The sequence below is a fragment of the Hemicordylus capensis genome, chromosome 16 (genome assembly GCF_027244095.1).
Source record: "Hemicordylus capensis ecotype Gifberg chromosome 16, rHemCap1.1.pri, whole genome shotgun sequence".
In the NCBI taxonomy this organism is placed as follows: domain Eukaryota; kingdom Metazoa; phylum Chordata; class Lepidosauria; order Squamata; family Cordylidae; genus Hemicordylus; species Hemicordylus capensis.
In genome coordinates this window covers 4017365-4033822 of record NC_069672.1, presented here as the reverse complement: position 1 = coordinate 4033822, position 16458 = coordinate 4017365, and the positions used below count along the sequence as shown (strand labels likewise).

The 16458-nt window shown below is 49.2% G+C and overlaps 1 protein-coding gene across 3 annotated transcripts; it reads right to left on the bottom strand.

The window, feature by feature from the left end:
- Nucleotides 1–4341: 4341 nt before the first annotated feature.
- MUL1 (mitochondrial E3 ubiquitin protein ligase 1) lies at nt 4342–15396 on the bottom strand. 3 transcript variants are annotated; one of them, XM_053280581.1, is made up of 5 exons: nt 15324–15396; nt 10657–10804; nt 8815–8902; nt 7306–7426; nt 4342–5642 (listed from the first exon to the last, which is right to left on the bottom strand). In XM_053280581.1, the coding sequence occupies exons 2-5, from the start codon at nt 10774–10776 to the stop codon at nt 4949–4951; spliced, it is 1023 nt and encodes a 340-aa protein (XP_053136556.1). In that variant the 5' UTR covers nt 10777–10804; nt 15324–15396; the 3' UTR covers nt 4342–4948. The 3 variants fall into 3 exon arrangements, with proteins under 3 accessions (XP_053136556.1, XP_053136557.1, XP_053136555.1); XM_053280582.1 differs by lacking the exon at nt 15324–15396 and adding an exon at nt 13322–13445; XM_053280580.1 differs by lacking the exon at nt 15324–15396 and adding an exon at nt 12194–12603.
- Nucleotides 15397–16458: the final 1062 nt, after the last annotated feature.

Genomic DNA, 16458 nt, shown 5'->3' with positions numbered 1-16458 from the left:
ATCCAAGGTTGCAGGCAGGAGTCTCTCTCAGCCCTATCTTGGAGATGCTGCCACGGAGGGAACTGGGAACCTTCTGCAGGCAAGCAGGAAGATGCTCTTCCCAGAGCGGCCCCACCTCCTAAGGGGAATATCTTCCAGTGCTCAAACATGCAATCTCCCATTCAAATGCAAACCAGGGTGCACCCTGCTTAGCTAAAGGGACAATTCACGAATGCCTTTTTAAATCCCAGCTTATTTGCCCCACTCGGCAACTGAGACAGTTGGCTGCCGAAGGAGGGTGCCTCTTACTTGCAAACACAATGACGGGTCCAGTAGTCTCATCATTGTTGTAGGAGTGAAGAGAGGCAGGACAGAAATAGCTTCAAGTGACAGCTCCCTCTCTCGGCTTGCTGTCTCTGTTTAGCCTGGCTCTTTTCCTGGAGAGCTCAGCCTGCCTTGCAAGGAACCGATTCTGAGTAGCTAGCAAAACAGAGTTGGGCCTCTGAGAAAATGCAAAGCGCTTGATCCAGTTCAGATGTGTTGTCTTCTCGCTGCTATCCCCCGAGAACTGAGCAAAGGCACCTTCTGAAAGTGGGGATTCTCTTTATTTTACATTTTTTATCCCGCTCTTCCTCCAAGGAGCCCAGAGCGGTGTACTACATACTTGAGTTTCTCTTTCACAACAACCCTGCGAAGTAGGTTAGGCTGAGAGAGAAGTGACTGGCCCAGAGTCCCCCAGCTAGTATCATGGCTGAATGGGGATTTGAACTCGGGTCTCCTCAGTCCTAGTCCAGCAGTCTAACCACCACACCACGCTGGCTCTCTTTTGTCAAAAAAGCAGCATATAAATATGTGCCGTCTTCGTATTTGTATTCTTCTGCTGCCTGGTTTTCCAGGATTCTTAAACTGTGTTGCATGTTTTAATTGTGAATTGTTTTATGGTGTTTTATAGTCGCTGTTATTAACTGTTAATTGCTTTTAATTGTTTTGTTCTAATGGAAACCACCCTGAGCCTTTTTTGGAAGGGCGGTATAGAAATTGAATAAATAATAATTTATTTTGGCTTAAAAACCACGAACACAAACACACACACGTTTAGTAGGGTCACAATAATAACGGTCTCTGGAAAGGAATTATATATAGCTGAAAAGCATCCCACTCACCCATCCACACATTAAAATTTGGGAATTTAAAAGGCCCTTGTCGAGACTGTAAGCCCCCAGGAAAGGTGAGAAACCTCCTCCTTTCTCACACACTTCCACTCCTTAGGAACATAGGCAGCTGCCATATACTGAGTCAGACCCTTGGTCCATCTAGCTCAGTATTGTCTTCACAGACTGGCAGCGCCTTCTCCAAGGCTGCAGGGAGGAGTCTCTCTCAGCCCTAGCTTGGAGATGCTGCCAGGGAGGGAACTTGGAACAGAGATGCTCTTCCCAGAGCAGCTCCATCCCCTAAGAGGGGAAGATCTTACCCATGCGCTCACACTTCTAGTCTCCCTTTCATATGCAACCAGGGCAGGCCCTGCTTAGCTAAGGGGACAAGCCATGCTTGCTACCACAAGGCCAGCTCTCCAAATGATTTGTTGGCTACCCAGCTGGGAGCACAGCTCAGTTTTGGCATCCCGAAAGAGTGACGCTTCGGTTCTAAGAGTAAAAACCGGCTGTTTTCCAAGGAGTCCACGTCCTTGCATAAGTTTCTGTTCTGGGGCCTGAGCTTATCCTACAGGTGAAGTTCCACGTTGAAGAGCCTGAAACATAGGCATGGACTAAGTTGCCTTATATGGAGTTAGACCCCTGGTCCATCCAGCAAAATGGCTCTCTCCAGGGTTTCAGGCAGGAGTCTGCCAGCCCTACTGGGAGATGATGCGACTCGAATAGAACCGGGCATGTTCAATCCCCCTCCCGAACGGACTGCCCAGGTCGTAGACCCCGGCCACGCAGGTGGCCGGTGTGCATGTGCGGCGGCTTCCAAAATGGCCGCCAACAGCACAGAGGCCCAGGACGGGCTGAAAAAGGCTCGAATCGGGCCATTTTGAGATGGGGGGAGGTCAGCGTGGGGAGGGCGAGCCGCCGGAGAACCCCCCTCTTTTGCAGCCGCAGCAGCACCCCTGGTGGCAGAACCCCCGAACCGGTCCCGGGGGTTTGGTTCGACCTCAAGCCGAACCGGACTCAGCTCGAGGGCTTGCCCTCGAGCCGGACCAGTTCAATGGCGAATCGGCTCAAGGTCAAGCTGGTTCACACATCCCTACTGCATGGAGTCCCTGGCTGGTCTTCTCAAAGTCTCTGCCTCAGCCTGCACCTGGGATCAGCTAGATTTCAGCATCCATCGCCGATCCAGCCCACTGCGCTCAATCTCCTGGGTGTGGACTGCTTCTCCACTCTGTGTCCAGCCACCACTGCTTCTCCCACTCCTGCCTGAGAAGAGGGCTTAGGCAACTGCATCCTGACTGGGAAGAAGCAAGGAAATGCAGAGAAGTGGCCTACAGAGAAGCAACAGGCAGCCTCCTCTAACACTGTGGAATCCTTCTGCGTCTCTTTGTCCAGAGTGATTGGATATCCCACTCACAACCAGTGCAGACACAGGGCAGAAATATTTCTTCCCTGCCAATGCCGGCCGATCAGCAGGCAAAGCCCGAGCAGTGACTCACGCAGAGACACAATAAGCAACCTCCTCTGCCGATGGGTACTTTGCACATGAATGAATGTTGCATAGGCTCTCACTGTCCCTATGTACTAGAGACAGACCCTATATTATGGAGTTTCCCCTGATAAATCATTGCCCTTACCTTCTCATTTTACCTCCCTTACCTTCTCATTTTTGCCCCTTGGGGATGGAAAGGTTGTGCCGTCAAGTAGATTTTGACTCCTGGCGCCCACACAAGAGCCCTGTGGTTGTCTTTGGCAGAATACAGGAGGGGTTGACCATTGCCTCCTCCCCCGCAGTGTGAGGTGATGCCTTTCAGAACCTTCCTATATCGCTGCTGCCCAATATAGGAGTTCCCCATATTCTGGGTCACACGCTACCTTGGGTTGGGCACCCTTGGGGATACCTTGTTCAGTTTCTCCACTTAAAATGCCGCTCTTCCCCAGCTATTTTTTGCTACATTGGAGAAAAGATGATGGGGGCCCGACTCTTTTCTCTTGTTGGTGAGAATGCAGCATTGTGGCAGCTCGGATTTTGAGTGGGAAACAAGAGTGGAAGCAAACAGCAAACCCTGGAAACTGGGCAAAGACGCACCTTTTCAAGGTGGTCTCTCTCTTCGAATCAGCCAGAGGAGAACAGACCCCACTCAACCCAGCAGAGCCTCCCTTCTAGGAGCTGGAGCTGGTGACTCTCTTGTGTTTATTTTTAAGAGGTCGAGACCTTTGGAGACATGGCACCATTTTCTTATTCCTTTCTCCTATATAAATCACTTTGATAACTTTCTTGGCTGGAAAAACAGTATATATTCTTGACAATAATAAACCCACCCACCCTGCTTTTAGCTAACATAGAGATGTCACATAGAAGATAGAACAGACTGGTTCTCTGTTCTTCCTGAGGGCCGGATGGGTTGGAATTATAAGGAAGCTGAATCAGGCTAAGCACTAGGAAGCATTCCGTAACTTTAACAGTCATTTGACAGTGGAACTGTCTGCCTCGTGAAGTGGCCATATGGCAGTGATGCTGTAACAGATTCCTGCACTGAGCCGGGGGTGGACTAGAAGACCTCCAAGGTCCCTTCCAGCTCTTAGCATTCTATGAAAACAGTGACAATCAGAGGGTTTGGAGACTTGGTGTCCATCTTTGCATTTTTGTGGCAGTGAATCCCACAAGATAATGATGCATCACATGAAGATGGACTTTCTTCTGTCTAGTGAATGCTCCAAGATTATAGGAGTGCTCAGGGCCTCCCAACAGGGGTTATTACTATGCCTGGTGGTACTTGAACGGCTCCCTGGGGGTACTCAAAGCCCTCTTGTCTCCCTTTGCTGCAGCCATGTTATTTGTTCCCTCATCTCCCACCTCCTCCTTTCTCACACACTTCCACTCCTTAGGAACATAGGCAGCTGCCATATACTGAGTCAGACCCTTGGTCCATCTAGCTCAGTATTGTCTTCACAGACTGGCAGCGGCTTCTCCAAGGTTGCAGGCAGGAATCTCTCTCAGCCCTATCTTGGAGATGCTGCCAGGGAGGGAACTTGGAACAGAGATGCTCTTCCCAGAGCAGCTCCATCCCCTAAGGGGAAGATCAAACACTGCTCACACTTCTAGTCTCCCTTTCATATGCAACCAGGGCAGACCCTGCTTAGCGAAGGGGACAAGCCATGCTTGCTACCACAAGGCCAGCTCTCCAAATGATTTGAACCCAGGAAGGCGAAAGCAAAACCAACAGACACAGGCCTCGTTTATTCTGCAGACAGAATGTGAAGTTTCCAGTTGAGGGAGGCAGTTGGGGCCGGCGAGAAGTGATTCCAAAGAAACAGAAAAGCTCAAAAAACCATGATCCTGTTCATTCTGATATGGGCAGCCGGAAGTGGGGGAGGACGGGTTAGACCAGGGCTGTGCACAACTTTGGGCCTCCTGCAGATGTTGGACTACAACTCCCATCATCCCTGGCTATTAACCGCTGTGGCCGGGGATGATGGGAGCCGTAGTCCAAAAGCGGCTGGAGGGCCCAGCTGTGCAGCCCTGTTGGGCACACACAGTTGTGAATCCATGGATTCTCAAGCTGAGAAGAAACTTCGTTTTGGCATCGCGTCCGCCCAAGCGACAGAGCTCACGAATCGCCGCTCACGAATCGAAGCGAGCATCCGACGGGTCCGATCTTGAAGCCGCACGGTTCGCCGCCGCCCGCGATTGTGCGAAGCGCTCCAGCCGCTGAATGCTAAACAATGCCCGCTACACACATCTCCACTCCCTCCCTCCCTCGCAGCGAAATTCGGAAAGCCGGCTTCCGGGGGGCCACCGAGAAAGACGGCGCCGAGATTCAGCTGTTATACAGAGGCACGACTCTCGTGATCTCTCGCCGGCAGATGGGGCACCGAGGCGGCGGCGGGAGCGCCTGGTAACACTTGTCGCACGAGCACACGTGGCCGCACTCCAGGAAGACGCAGGAGCGGTTGTTGCTCAGGCAGACGACGCACGGGTTCTGCACGGCGTCCCCGCCCGCCGCGATCATCTCCCGCACCTGCCGCAGGCGCTGCTTCTCCCGGTGGTGGCGGTAGTGCTTGTGGAGGAGGAAGAAGAAGATGGCGCAGGTGGCGAAGCCGAAAAGGAGCACCAGGACCTTCCAGAGCCGGACGCTGGATTCTTGCTTCTGCAGCAAGGCGTCGAAATCCAAGGCACTCAGGTAATACCGCATGCCCTGCTTGGGGGGCTGAATCCGGATAGTGGCATTGTCGAGGATCAGCTCCCCCACCCCGGTGAGCACCGTCCCCACCTTCAGCATCGCCTCCGTCTCCTGGATCCCTTTGGGCCGCTCCCCGCTGATGTAGTGGCCAATCACGTCCGTGAAGGTCTGCACGGAGGGGTGGAACTTCTCGTAGACCGTCTCCAAGCTGAGCTCCGTGGCGTCCAGGGGCTTCATCACCCGGACGGCCACGTCAGCCCCTCCCTCCTGAGGCACTAAGTCAAAAGCCGTCGTGTTGGTTCTTTGGTGGATGAGCTTCGCGTAGTCGTTCCTGGCGAGGAAGGAGCCAACCAGAAATTAAGCCGGCGGCAAACACACGTACGGCAGCCATGAAGGCACCATGGAGAGGCCTTCAAGGCCAAGTGGAAGACAGATCATCCTGGAGAGAATCTATCTCTGTGGTCGCTAAGAGTTGACACTGACTTGATGGCACTTAATCAATCAATCAATCAATCAATCAAACACACATAAGAACATAAGAGCAGCCCTGCTGGATCAGGCCCAAGGAGGCCCATCTAGTCCAGCATCCTGTTTCCCCCAGTGGCCCACCAGATGCCTCTGAGAGCCCACAGGCAAGGGGTGAAGGCGTGACCCTATCTCCTGCTCTTGCTCCTCTGCACCTGATATTTAGAGGCATCCTACCTCTGAGGCTGGGGGTAGCCTATAGACCCTGCAACACGCTTCTCATGCGGGGAGACATGATAGAGGTCTATAAAATCATGCATGGTGTGGAGAAAGTGGAGAGAGAGGAATTCTTCTCCCTCTCACATAACACCAGAACCAGGGGTCATCCAATGAAATTGATTGCTGGAAAATCTAGGACCAACAAACAGAAGTACTTTTTCACAAAACTTGCATAATCCACTTGTGGAATTCTCTGCCACAAGATGTGGTGACAGCCAACAACCTGGATGGCTTTAAGGAGGGTTTGGATAACTTCATGGAGGAGAAGTCTATCAATGGCTACTAGTCGGAGGGCTATAGACCACCTCCAGCCTCAAAGACAGGATGCCTCTGAGCACCAGTTGCAGGGGAGTCACAGCAGGAGAGAGGGCATGCCCTCAACTCCTACCTGTGGCTTCCAGCAACATCTGGTGGGCCACTGTGAGAAACAGGATGCTGGACTAGATGGGCCTCCTTGGGCCTGATCCAGCAGGGCTGTTCTTATGTTCCTTATGAAATGAAAGTGTCCCGTTCTCTGAATGCTCCTAAGAAGGACCTAAAAACATACCAGGCTTTTAGTTTATAGTTTTAAAGCTTCAGTTTTAGAATTTTTGTTGTATTTGAAATTGTTTTCATTATGTTAATATTTTAATGGTTTTATATTGTGAACCGCCCAGGGACTTTCTTTTGCATGGGGTGGTACATAAATGTACTAAATAAAAATAAATCAATAAAATAAATCAGGATTAGTAGCCATTGATAGGCCTGTCGTCCATGAGTTTGTCTAATCTCATTTAAAGCCATTCAAGCTGGTGGCCATCACCACCATCCGGTGGCAGAGAATTCCACAGACCGATGATGTGCTGTGTGAAAAGGTCTTTCCTTTTTCTGGGTCCTAAATTTCCTGGCCATCCGTTTCGTTGGACGAGCCCTGCTTCTAGAGTTGCGAAAGAGGGAGAGAAAATTCTCTCTCTCCACACCATGCATAATTGTATAGACCTCTCATGTCTCCCCTCATTATTTATGTTTTACTTCTCTATGTAAACCGCCCTGAGCCATTTTTGGAAGGGCGGCATAGAAATCGAATAAATAATAATAATAATTCTTTTTTCTAAACTAAAGAGCCCCAGGTGTTGTTGCAGCCTTGCCTCATAAGGAAGGCGCTCCAGGCCCCTGCTCATCTTGGTTGCCCTCTTCTACACCTTCTCCAGTTCCATAACCTTCTCCAGTCAAGGTTTCCCTGCCCCTTCCCATCCCAGGATGATGCCTACCAGAGGTGGGTGGTGCGGTTCCACACCATCTTGTGCTCCTGCAGCGTCAACCTCTGGACCACACCCTTGCAGTTTTCCACAAACTGGCTGTTGAGAGTCTCCTTAATGGACCGTACCACACCTATTAGACAGAGCGGGTGGAGAAACAGAGCCAGAAGAACTGAAAGGCACACCTAAAGAATCCATACTGTATTACAGAGCCACAAGAACAACAGAAATAATAACCAACGACCCTTTGAATGGTCAGCAAGTCCATTTGCTGATGCCAAGATGTACAGTGTGGTGCTAAGATGTACTGCTTACAAATTAGACACAACCCCCAGGATGTGAGGTTAAAAGAATTCCCATCCTTTATTGTTCCATGGTCAACTGTCCACGTCTAAAAACTCATTGTTTCATAAAACAGATCAGGAGCAATGCAGGGATGTGCATGGAACCGGTTCAGTGCTCTCCCGGGAGGGAGGGGTGTTGGCCATTTGCGTGACGATGCTGAACGGGGCTGCAATGAGGAACAGTGCTGCCCCACGCCCACGCTTTTTGGGAGAGAACTGGTCAGAGGAAAGTGGCAGGGCAGGAATGGGCAAGTAGGAGACACCATGCCTGCCCCTTAAAAGTAACCCCCCACCCCCACAGCCTCCGAACCGGCTTGAATGCCGGCCCTTCGAACCGGTTCGGCACTCCAGAAAAGGAGCGCCGAACCGGTTCCGTGCACATCCCTATAGCAATGAAGGCATGCCCGTGCAAGATAGCTTGGTCATTTCAAAGCGGTAACACAAGTTTTTCAGGTGATTATTCCCAGGAAGTGTGTGAGTTTAAATAGAAATGTGTTTTATTGATTTGTAGACCGGAAGGTAATACAGTGGTTCTCGGTTTTAACTAAATATACAAGTCAAACAACATACCAAATCAGATCACACTCTATTTAGAGTACCAGGCAAATTTGCACAGTAACATTTTCAGAGAGAAATGTTCACGCAAATTAGAAATCTGCATAGGATTTTTTTCTGGAAATTTCCCCAGAAAACCCACGCCTCTGCACGATACCCTGCTAACTGGGCAAAGAGGCACCTTTTTAATGTGGTGATTCTCTTTATTTAGCAGGAGGAGAGTAACTGGCTGTATCCACCCCCAGCACAGTAATTCCAGTGACTGTTGCTGGTGTCTGTCTTATGTTTCTTTTTAGATTGTGAGCCCTTTGGGGACAGGAAGCCATCTTATTTATTCATTATTATTATTCTTTGTAAACCGCTTTGGAAACCTTTGTTGAAAAGCGGTATATAAATATTTTGTTGTTGTTGTTGATACCCAAATGTATATCCCAAGAACTCATTACAATTATGGTAACTAGTTATTATGAGGCTTAAAGTCCAGCTATGTGTACAAGGAAGAAAGAAAGAAAGAAAGAAAGAAAGAAAGAAAGAATTTCTGTTATTTCTCTCTCTCTCTCTCTCTCTCTCACACACACACACACACACACACACACACTCCAACAATCGATACAGATACTACCTTCAATCACTGCATATGGGACACATCTCCCTGGTGCTTCCATAAGCATATTCCTTAAGTCCTGGTCTAGGGTGACTTTTTTGGCTCCCTAGAGAAACAAGGGGAACACTGTTTATTCAGCGCATTTATGTACCACCAAAACATATGTCTCGAGGCAGTTTACTCAGAGTTAAAATGCAAACGCCACAGACATAAAAACCATCCAAGCAATTCAAAACAAGACAAACCTGTTAAAAACTTAGATCAAGAACTTCGCAGCCGAGTGACAAAAGTGCTGATGGTGACACCAATTTAACGGTGACAAAATGGGAGCTGCCTAATCTCTTTTAGAATGACAGTGCAATAATATCTGTCTGAATTCAGGTTTTAAAGTTATACTGGAGGTTTTGAATGGAAGGGAAGAGCGGCAGCCGAAGCACTGTGGTGATTGGCCGGTGGGGATGCCGTATGCCGATTGGGTGAGAGGCAGCTGGAGTGAGACAGTATGGCAGATCTGCTCCTCAGCCGGGGATGGAGTCTAAGTGGGTGCTGAAAGAGCAGAACTGGTTGAGAAGAAGAACTCTGTGAAAAGGTAAGGCAAGATGAGATGCTGAAGATGGTAGAAGGGAAAGGTAGAAAGAAGTGTGGATGAAGCACGAGAGGGAGACGCTGCTGTTAGGAACAAAGGAAGCTGCCATATACTGAGTCAGACCATAGGTCCATCTAGCTCAGTATTGTCTTCACAGACTGGCAGCGGCTTCTCCAAGGCTGGAGGCGGGAATCTCTCTCAGCCCTCTCTTGGGGATGCTGCCAGGGAGGGAACTTGAAACCTTTTGTTCTTCCCAGAGCGGCTCCATCCCCTGAGAGGGAATCTCTTCCAGTGCTCACACCTGTAGTCTCCCATTCATATGCAACCAGGGCGGACCCTGCTTAGCTAAGCGGACAAGTCATGCTTGCTACCACAAGACCAGCTCTCCTGTTAAAGAAACAGCAGCCAGCAAAGACCACTGCTGAATACTGTAAAATTTTATTTATTTATTTATTAGCTCCCCCATAACAAATTGTTCTCTGGGTGGCTCACACACAACATTTTAAAAAACATCCAGTAAAAACACATAAAACACAACAAATAAATCATAAACACAAAACAATAAAAAATACAATATAAAACTTTTTTAAAAACTTTAAACAAACAAACACACAGCAAAATAGTAAAAAAAATCTATTTTGCAAAGCCTGAGTGAACTGAAAGGTTCACCTGGAGCTTTTTCAGACAACAACTTTACGGCAGCTTTAATTTGGGAGGGTGGGTGTGCGTTCACAAATCAGCCAGATTTACCCTGAAGTCCGTGCGATATTGCAGAGAGCACTTCACTACGATTCAGGGTTTCCCCTCCACATTGGAACCTAGCCCAATTTATGTCCGGCGGTTTAAAAAAATAAATCCTAGTTTTGTGAAAGCTGAAAGCTTTTTGTGAATGAAAGCTGAAAGGGGTGCAATGCTATCGTGTATTGTGCATCTCTAGGGAGGTTGGCCTTGTCAAAAATCACACAGAGCATTCATCCCCACCAACGGTACCGACAAGACCACCTGGATCCTGTAGTACCAGGAAATTTTTTAGGTAAAGCACTTTAGGAATCACCACCAACATGTACCCCGACTAGTGGTGTGCATGGAACCAGTGCCTGCTGGTTCGAAGGCAGAGGGAATAAAAGTGCACCCTCCCCAGTCCTTAAAGTTATCCCACCACCGCCTTCGAACCGGCCGAACCGCCGGTCTTCCGAACCTGTTCGGAGGCCCGCAAAAGGGCCTCCAAACAGATCTGTGCACATCCCTAACCCCGACTCCAAGAAGCAACTGACCTTCAAGCTGTGCACAGCTTTTGACTTTTGCCTGTAAATGGCATAGAGAATGGCTGTGACGGCTGAACTGGTTGCCAGCAGAATGACTTGCCCAGTCGACGGACGTCCCGCTGCATCCATGGTTACGGCCTGGCCGTGGCAGGAGTGTCTGGAGGGGAACAAGGACAGAAAGGTCCGTGAGTCTACAAACCAGAGATGTGGATTTCCCAGAAATGATTGAATTGAGGCATTTTTCTGGGGGAAATCCCCGTGCAAATTAAGAACATAAGAAGCTGCCTTAGACCGAGTCAGACCCTTGCTCCATCTAGTTCAGGACTATCTACACTGACTGGCAGAAGCTCTCCAGATTTTCAAGCGCGGGTCTTTCTTAGCCCAACCTGGAGATGTTGCCTAGGATTGAACCTGGTCCTTTTGTATGCAATTAGGTGCTCTATCACTGATCTACAGATGCTCCTGATGAACATAAGAAAATGGACGACAGTTCCACATTGCTTAGAATTGTCTTCACAGACTGGCAGCGGCTCTCCAAGGTTTCCGGCAGGAGTCTCTCCCAGTCCTACCTGGAGAAGCTGCCAGGAATTGAACCTGGGGACCTTCTGCATAGAAAGCAGTTACTCTACCAGTAACATCCTGATAAACATATGAAGCTGCCAAATCAAATCATACCCTTGGTTCATCAAGTATTGCCTACACTGACTGGCAGAAGCTCTCCAAGGTTTCAGGAAAATGTCTCTCCCAGCCCGACCTGGAGATGCTGCCAGGGATTGAACCTGAGACCTCCTGCATGCAAGGCAGATGCTCTGCCACTGAGCTACAGCTCCATCTCCAAAGGTGGCATACATGGGCCACCCATCCAGACATTGACCACACCAAGACCTGCTTAGCGTCAGCAAGGTGGCTGTATGGTGTGCCCTTAGACCATGCTCTGGGACCTAAGATGCTGACTCAGGAAGCTGCCATATACTGAGTCAGAACCTTGGTCCATCTAGCTCAGGATTGTCTACCCAGGCTGGCAGCGGCTTCTCCAAGACTGCCATCAGGAGTCTCTCTCAGCCCTATTTTGGAGATCCTGCCAGGGAGGGAACCTGGAACCTTTTGCATGCAAGCAGGCAGATGCTCTTCCCAGCGTGGCCCCATCCCCTAAGGGGAATCTCTTACAGTGCTCACACATGTAGTCTCCCATTCAAATGCAAACCAGGGCAGACCTTGCTTAGCAAAGGGGACAATTCATGCTTGCTACCACAAGACCAGCTCTCAGAGAATCACCCCTCCTCCCTCCACTTACAGGCCACCAGATACAGCCAGATCCGCCAGATCCATGAGGGGCAGGGTGTTGACATCTCTGTTGTTTTGCTGTAGCTTAGCATAATAGAATCTAAAAACTGGAGGGTGTCCCTGAAGGCCATCTAGTCCAACCCACTGCTCCATACAGGAGTCCAGAGCCAACAGGTGGCTGCCAGGCCTCTACTAGAAGGCATGCAGTGAAGGAGAGCCTCCCACTCCTGGGGCACTGCTTCCATTGTCAAACCATTCTTACCATTAAGATTCTCCTCATGCTCATCCAAAATCTCCCCTCCGGTAACTGAAGCCTGCCAGACCTACTCCTGCCCTTTGGGACAGCAGAGAACCCTTTGCCCCCTTCTGCGTGGCAATATAGGGCAGTATATGTCCGCTGCTAACTGAGCAAAGAGGCACTTTTTAAAAGTGAAGATTCCCTTTATTTAGCCGGGGGAGAGCAACTGGCCCTATCCGTCCCCAATCCAACCTCCAATGGCTGTTGCTGGTGTCTATCTTGTTTCCTTTTTAGATTGTGAGCCCTTTTGAGACAGGGAGACTTCCTTCCTTCCTTGTTTGTTTATAAACCACTCTGGGAACTTTTTTTTTTTTAACGGTATATAAATATCCATTGTACATAAACATGACAAATAAATAAATAAAACCCGGGAATTCGAAGAGTGCCGTTATGCGTGGCCCCCACCCACCCCCTCCCCAATTTCCCCTTCTCCAGTTCCTTCAGCCTTTCCCTTGTGGCTTTTCGAGAACCCTGATCACCTTCTCCTCTGAACCCATTCGAAACTACCTCCTAGACACGATACTCCAGATGACATCCGACTAGCATGAAAATAAAGTCAAGACCGTTATTACTTGGAAACCACAGCTCTGGGAATGCAGCCTAAGATCGCATTGGCCTGCTTTGCTGCAGCATCACTCTGTGGGCTCATCCACAGGAGGGAGTCAAGTCAGGGACCTCCGATCCTCGAAGCCTAAATGCACGCCCTTTGCAAATATCTCTATTTTCACTTTCTGAGTGACTGTCAGGAGTCCCCTGTTCCATTGCGACTGCCTCGCAATGGAACGGTTAGGGTTGCCAACTTCCCAACTGCCAACCTGTTAGGGTTGCCAACTTCCCACTGCTAGAATAAGGGACACAAGGCAGGGAGCGTGCAGGAGTAATTGGGAGCCTGAGTGCTGTATGTGTTTTTAGCACTTTCAGCTTAAACCACGATATAAATGACAACTTGGATGGCTTCTCCTCTGCTTATTGATATAACCATGGTTAGCCAAACTGGGTGTGATGCCATTTTGTTTTCTAGCAAGAGAAACGCTGTTAGCTAGTAAAAAAAAAAAAAGGTTTCACACACGAGCACTATCCAGTAGTCCTCACCTGCTTAGTTTTCGTGATGCTGATACCTGGATAATGCTAAATTAGCCAGTCATGGATGGCTGCTAATGTTAATGTTTTTGCTGGTGCCCCCAACATAGGGGGCAACCCTAAGCCTGCTGACCGCCAGAATACACCCACTCTGGTACAGTGTTCCCTCTAACAGGGAGATGTTGTGGACTACAACTCCCAGAATCCCCAGGCAAAAGCCATTGTAGCTGGGGATTCTGGGAGTTGTAGTCGACAACATCTGGGAACCCCTGTTAGAGGGAACACTGGAGGGGAGGGAGCAGAGAAGGGAGTTGGTGCTCGTTAATTATTCCATTATTACTGAAAATAACTGGTTTGATTCTTCCCATCAGCTGAAAATAAGGGACCAATGAACCCCCCTGGTAACTGAGCAAAGAGGTACCCTTCAAAACTGGTATAGTTCTCTTGTATTTAGCAGGAGGAGAGCAACCGGCCCTATCTCTCCCCAGCACAGCACCCCTCCAGTGGCTGTTGCTGGCGTCTGTCTTCTGTTTCTCTTTTTAGATTGTGAGCCCTTTGGGGACAGGGAGCCACTTTATTTATTTATTTTACAGGTGAAACTCGGAAAATTAGAATATCGTGCAAAAGTCCATTAATTTCAGTAATGCAAATTAAAAGGTGAAACTGATATATGAGACAGATGCATTACATGCAAAGCGAGATAAGTCAAGCCTTAATTTGTTATAATTGTGATGATCATGGCGTACAGCTCATGAAAACCCCAAATCCACAATCCCAGAAAATTAGAATATTACATGGAACCAAGAAGACAAGGATTGAAGAATAGAACAATATCAGACCTCTGAAAAGTATAAGCATGCATATGTATTTAGTACTTGGTTTGGGCCCCTTTTGCAGCAATTACTGCCTCAGTGCGGCGTGGCATGGATGCTATCAGCCTGTGGCACTGATGAGGTGTTATGGAAGACCAGGATGCTTCATTAGCGGCCTTCAGCAATTCTGCATTGTTTGGTCCCATGTCTCTCATCCTTCTCTTGGCAATGCCCCATAGATTCTCTATGGGGTCAGGTCAGGCGAGTTTGCTGGCCAATCAAGCACAGTACACTGTATACTTTTCAGAGGTCCGATATTGTTCTATTCTTCAATCCTTGTCTTCTTGGTTCCATGTAATATTCTAATTTTCTGGGATTGTGGATTTGGGGTTTTCATGAGCTGTACGCCATGATCATCACAATTATAACAAATTAAGGCTTGACTTATCTCGCTTTGCATGTAATGCTTCTGTCTCATATATCAGTTTCACCTTTTAATTTGCATTACTGAAATTAATGGACTTTTGCACGATAGTCTAATTTTCCAAGTTTCACCTGTATATCTATGTCAACCGCTTTGGGAACATTTGGTTGAAAAGCAGTCTATGTGAGACAGCATAGCGTTAGAATGTTGGACTAGGACTGGGAAGGACCGGGTTCGAATCCCCATTCAGCCATGAAACTCACTGGGTGACTCCGGGCCAGTCATGTATCTTTCAGCCTAACCTACCTCACAGGGTTGTTGTGAGGATAAAAATAAGCAAGTACTCTGAGCTCCTCGGAGGAAGAGCGGGATATAAAGGTAGAAAATAAATAAATAATATAATATAAATATCCGTAAGGGGCAGGCAATTTGGGGCTGAAATAAGGGGACTTCCCTGCATATAAAGGGGCTGTAGGTGAGCCTACTCCTGTGAGATCCTGAAGCTCGCCCTCCTTTTACCCCAAACCCTCAGGAGTCTCCACTTAGGAACATAGGAAGAAGCTGCCACATACTGAGTCAGACCCTCGGTCCCTCCAGCTCAGCATTGTCAACACAGACTGGCAGCGGCTTCTCCCAGATTGCAGGCAGCAGTCTTTCCCAGCCCTCAAGGACAGCTCCCACCCACCCCCAAAAGCCCCCACCCCAAAACCTCCCTGTCCCGATAGAAAGAACCGCCCCCGCCCCATAAAAACAGCCCCACCAAATTCGTTCCCCCTACCCGTATTGGGCCTTTTTCCTCTTCCGGGAAAAGATCCGGCGCCTTCTGATGACGTCAAAGCGTGCTAGTTGACAGCCATAGAGCTAGAAAAAAACTAGAGCCGGGCTGCTCCCCTTGGGCCCTCCTTCAGAGGTTGGCCTACGGCTCCCATAATCCCGGGCTCTGGGCCACTATGGCTGAGGATGATGGGAGTTGTAGTCCAAAAACAGCGGGGGTGGTGGTTTTATGTTGAGCAGGCTTGATAGGGTGACCATAGACGTAGGACGCTAGACTCACACCCGCAGCCTAAAGCAATCAATGTCAATACAGTGCATAATTCCCACACTGCAGGTGGGGCTGAGGAAGGGGGAGGGGTGCGTGCTCACAACACCCCTGCAATGTAGTCCAGTTTTAATACGGCAGGCTAGTGGCTGGCGAGGCTGAGGCTGGGGTGGAGCTCTTCAGAACAGGTTGCACCAAAGACGCGTCTCCCTCACTCCCCCGCCGCCTCAGTCTGCTGCTCCGCTGCATGCAGAAGCCTGGAGCTCCATTGGTTGGCATGCAGGCAGGCTGCCCTTTTGCATCTGGAAAGCAAAGAAGAAAACTCCAGGGAGAGCCGGAAGAGAGTTCCAGGGATCGCTTTGGTCCCTGCACTTGAGTCTCGTCCACAAGGGAGAGAAGGGAAAGAGAAATCCGCGGAGACACCCGGGGGATTTAGCTGGCTGTGATTTCTTCCAACGGCTCCCCCGCCTTCAAATTCCAAGGAAAAGGAAAAGCTGACAGCAAAAGGAGGAGTTTCCCTTTTAGCTTGTGCCCTTGGAAAAGTTTCAGAAGTGCAGCCTGCCTGCCTGCAAATCAATGGAGCCCGGTCCACGCAGCCTCGCCACTAACCTGCCGTATTAAAAGTGGACTACATTGCAGGGGTGTTGTAAAAGCATGCGCACACCCTCTCTCTCTCCCTCTCAGCCCCATCCACCCCACCTGCAGTATGGCAGTGTCACTCTACTGACATTGATCGGGCATTTTCTTCTTCTGCGTGCAAAACAGATGCTCTACCACTGAACTATGCCCACCCACCCACCCCCAATGGATAGCTCAACATTTAGCTGCAGAAATTCATTGTAAGGCTATCAATGGCTATTAGCCGTGGGAGAGA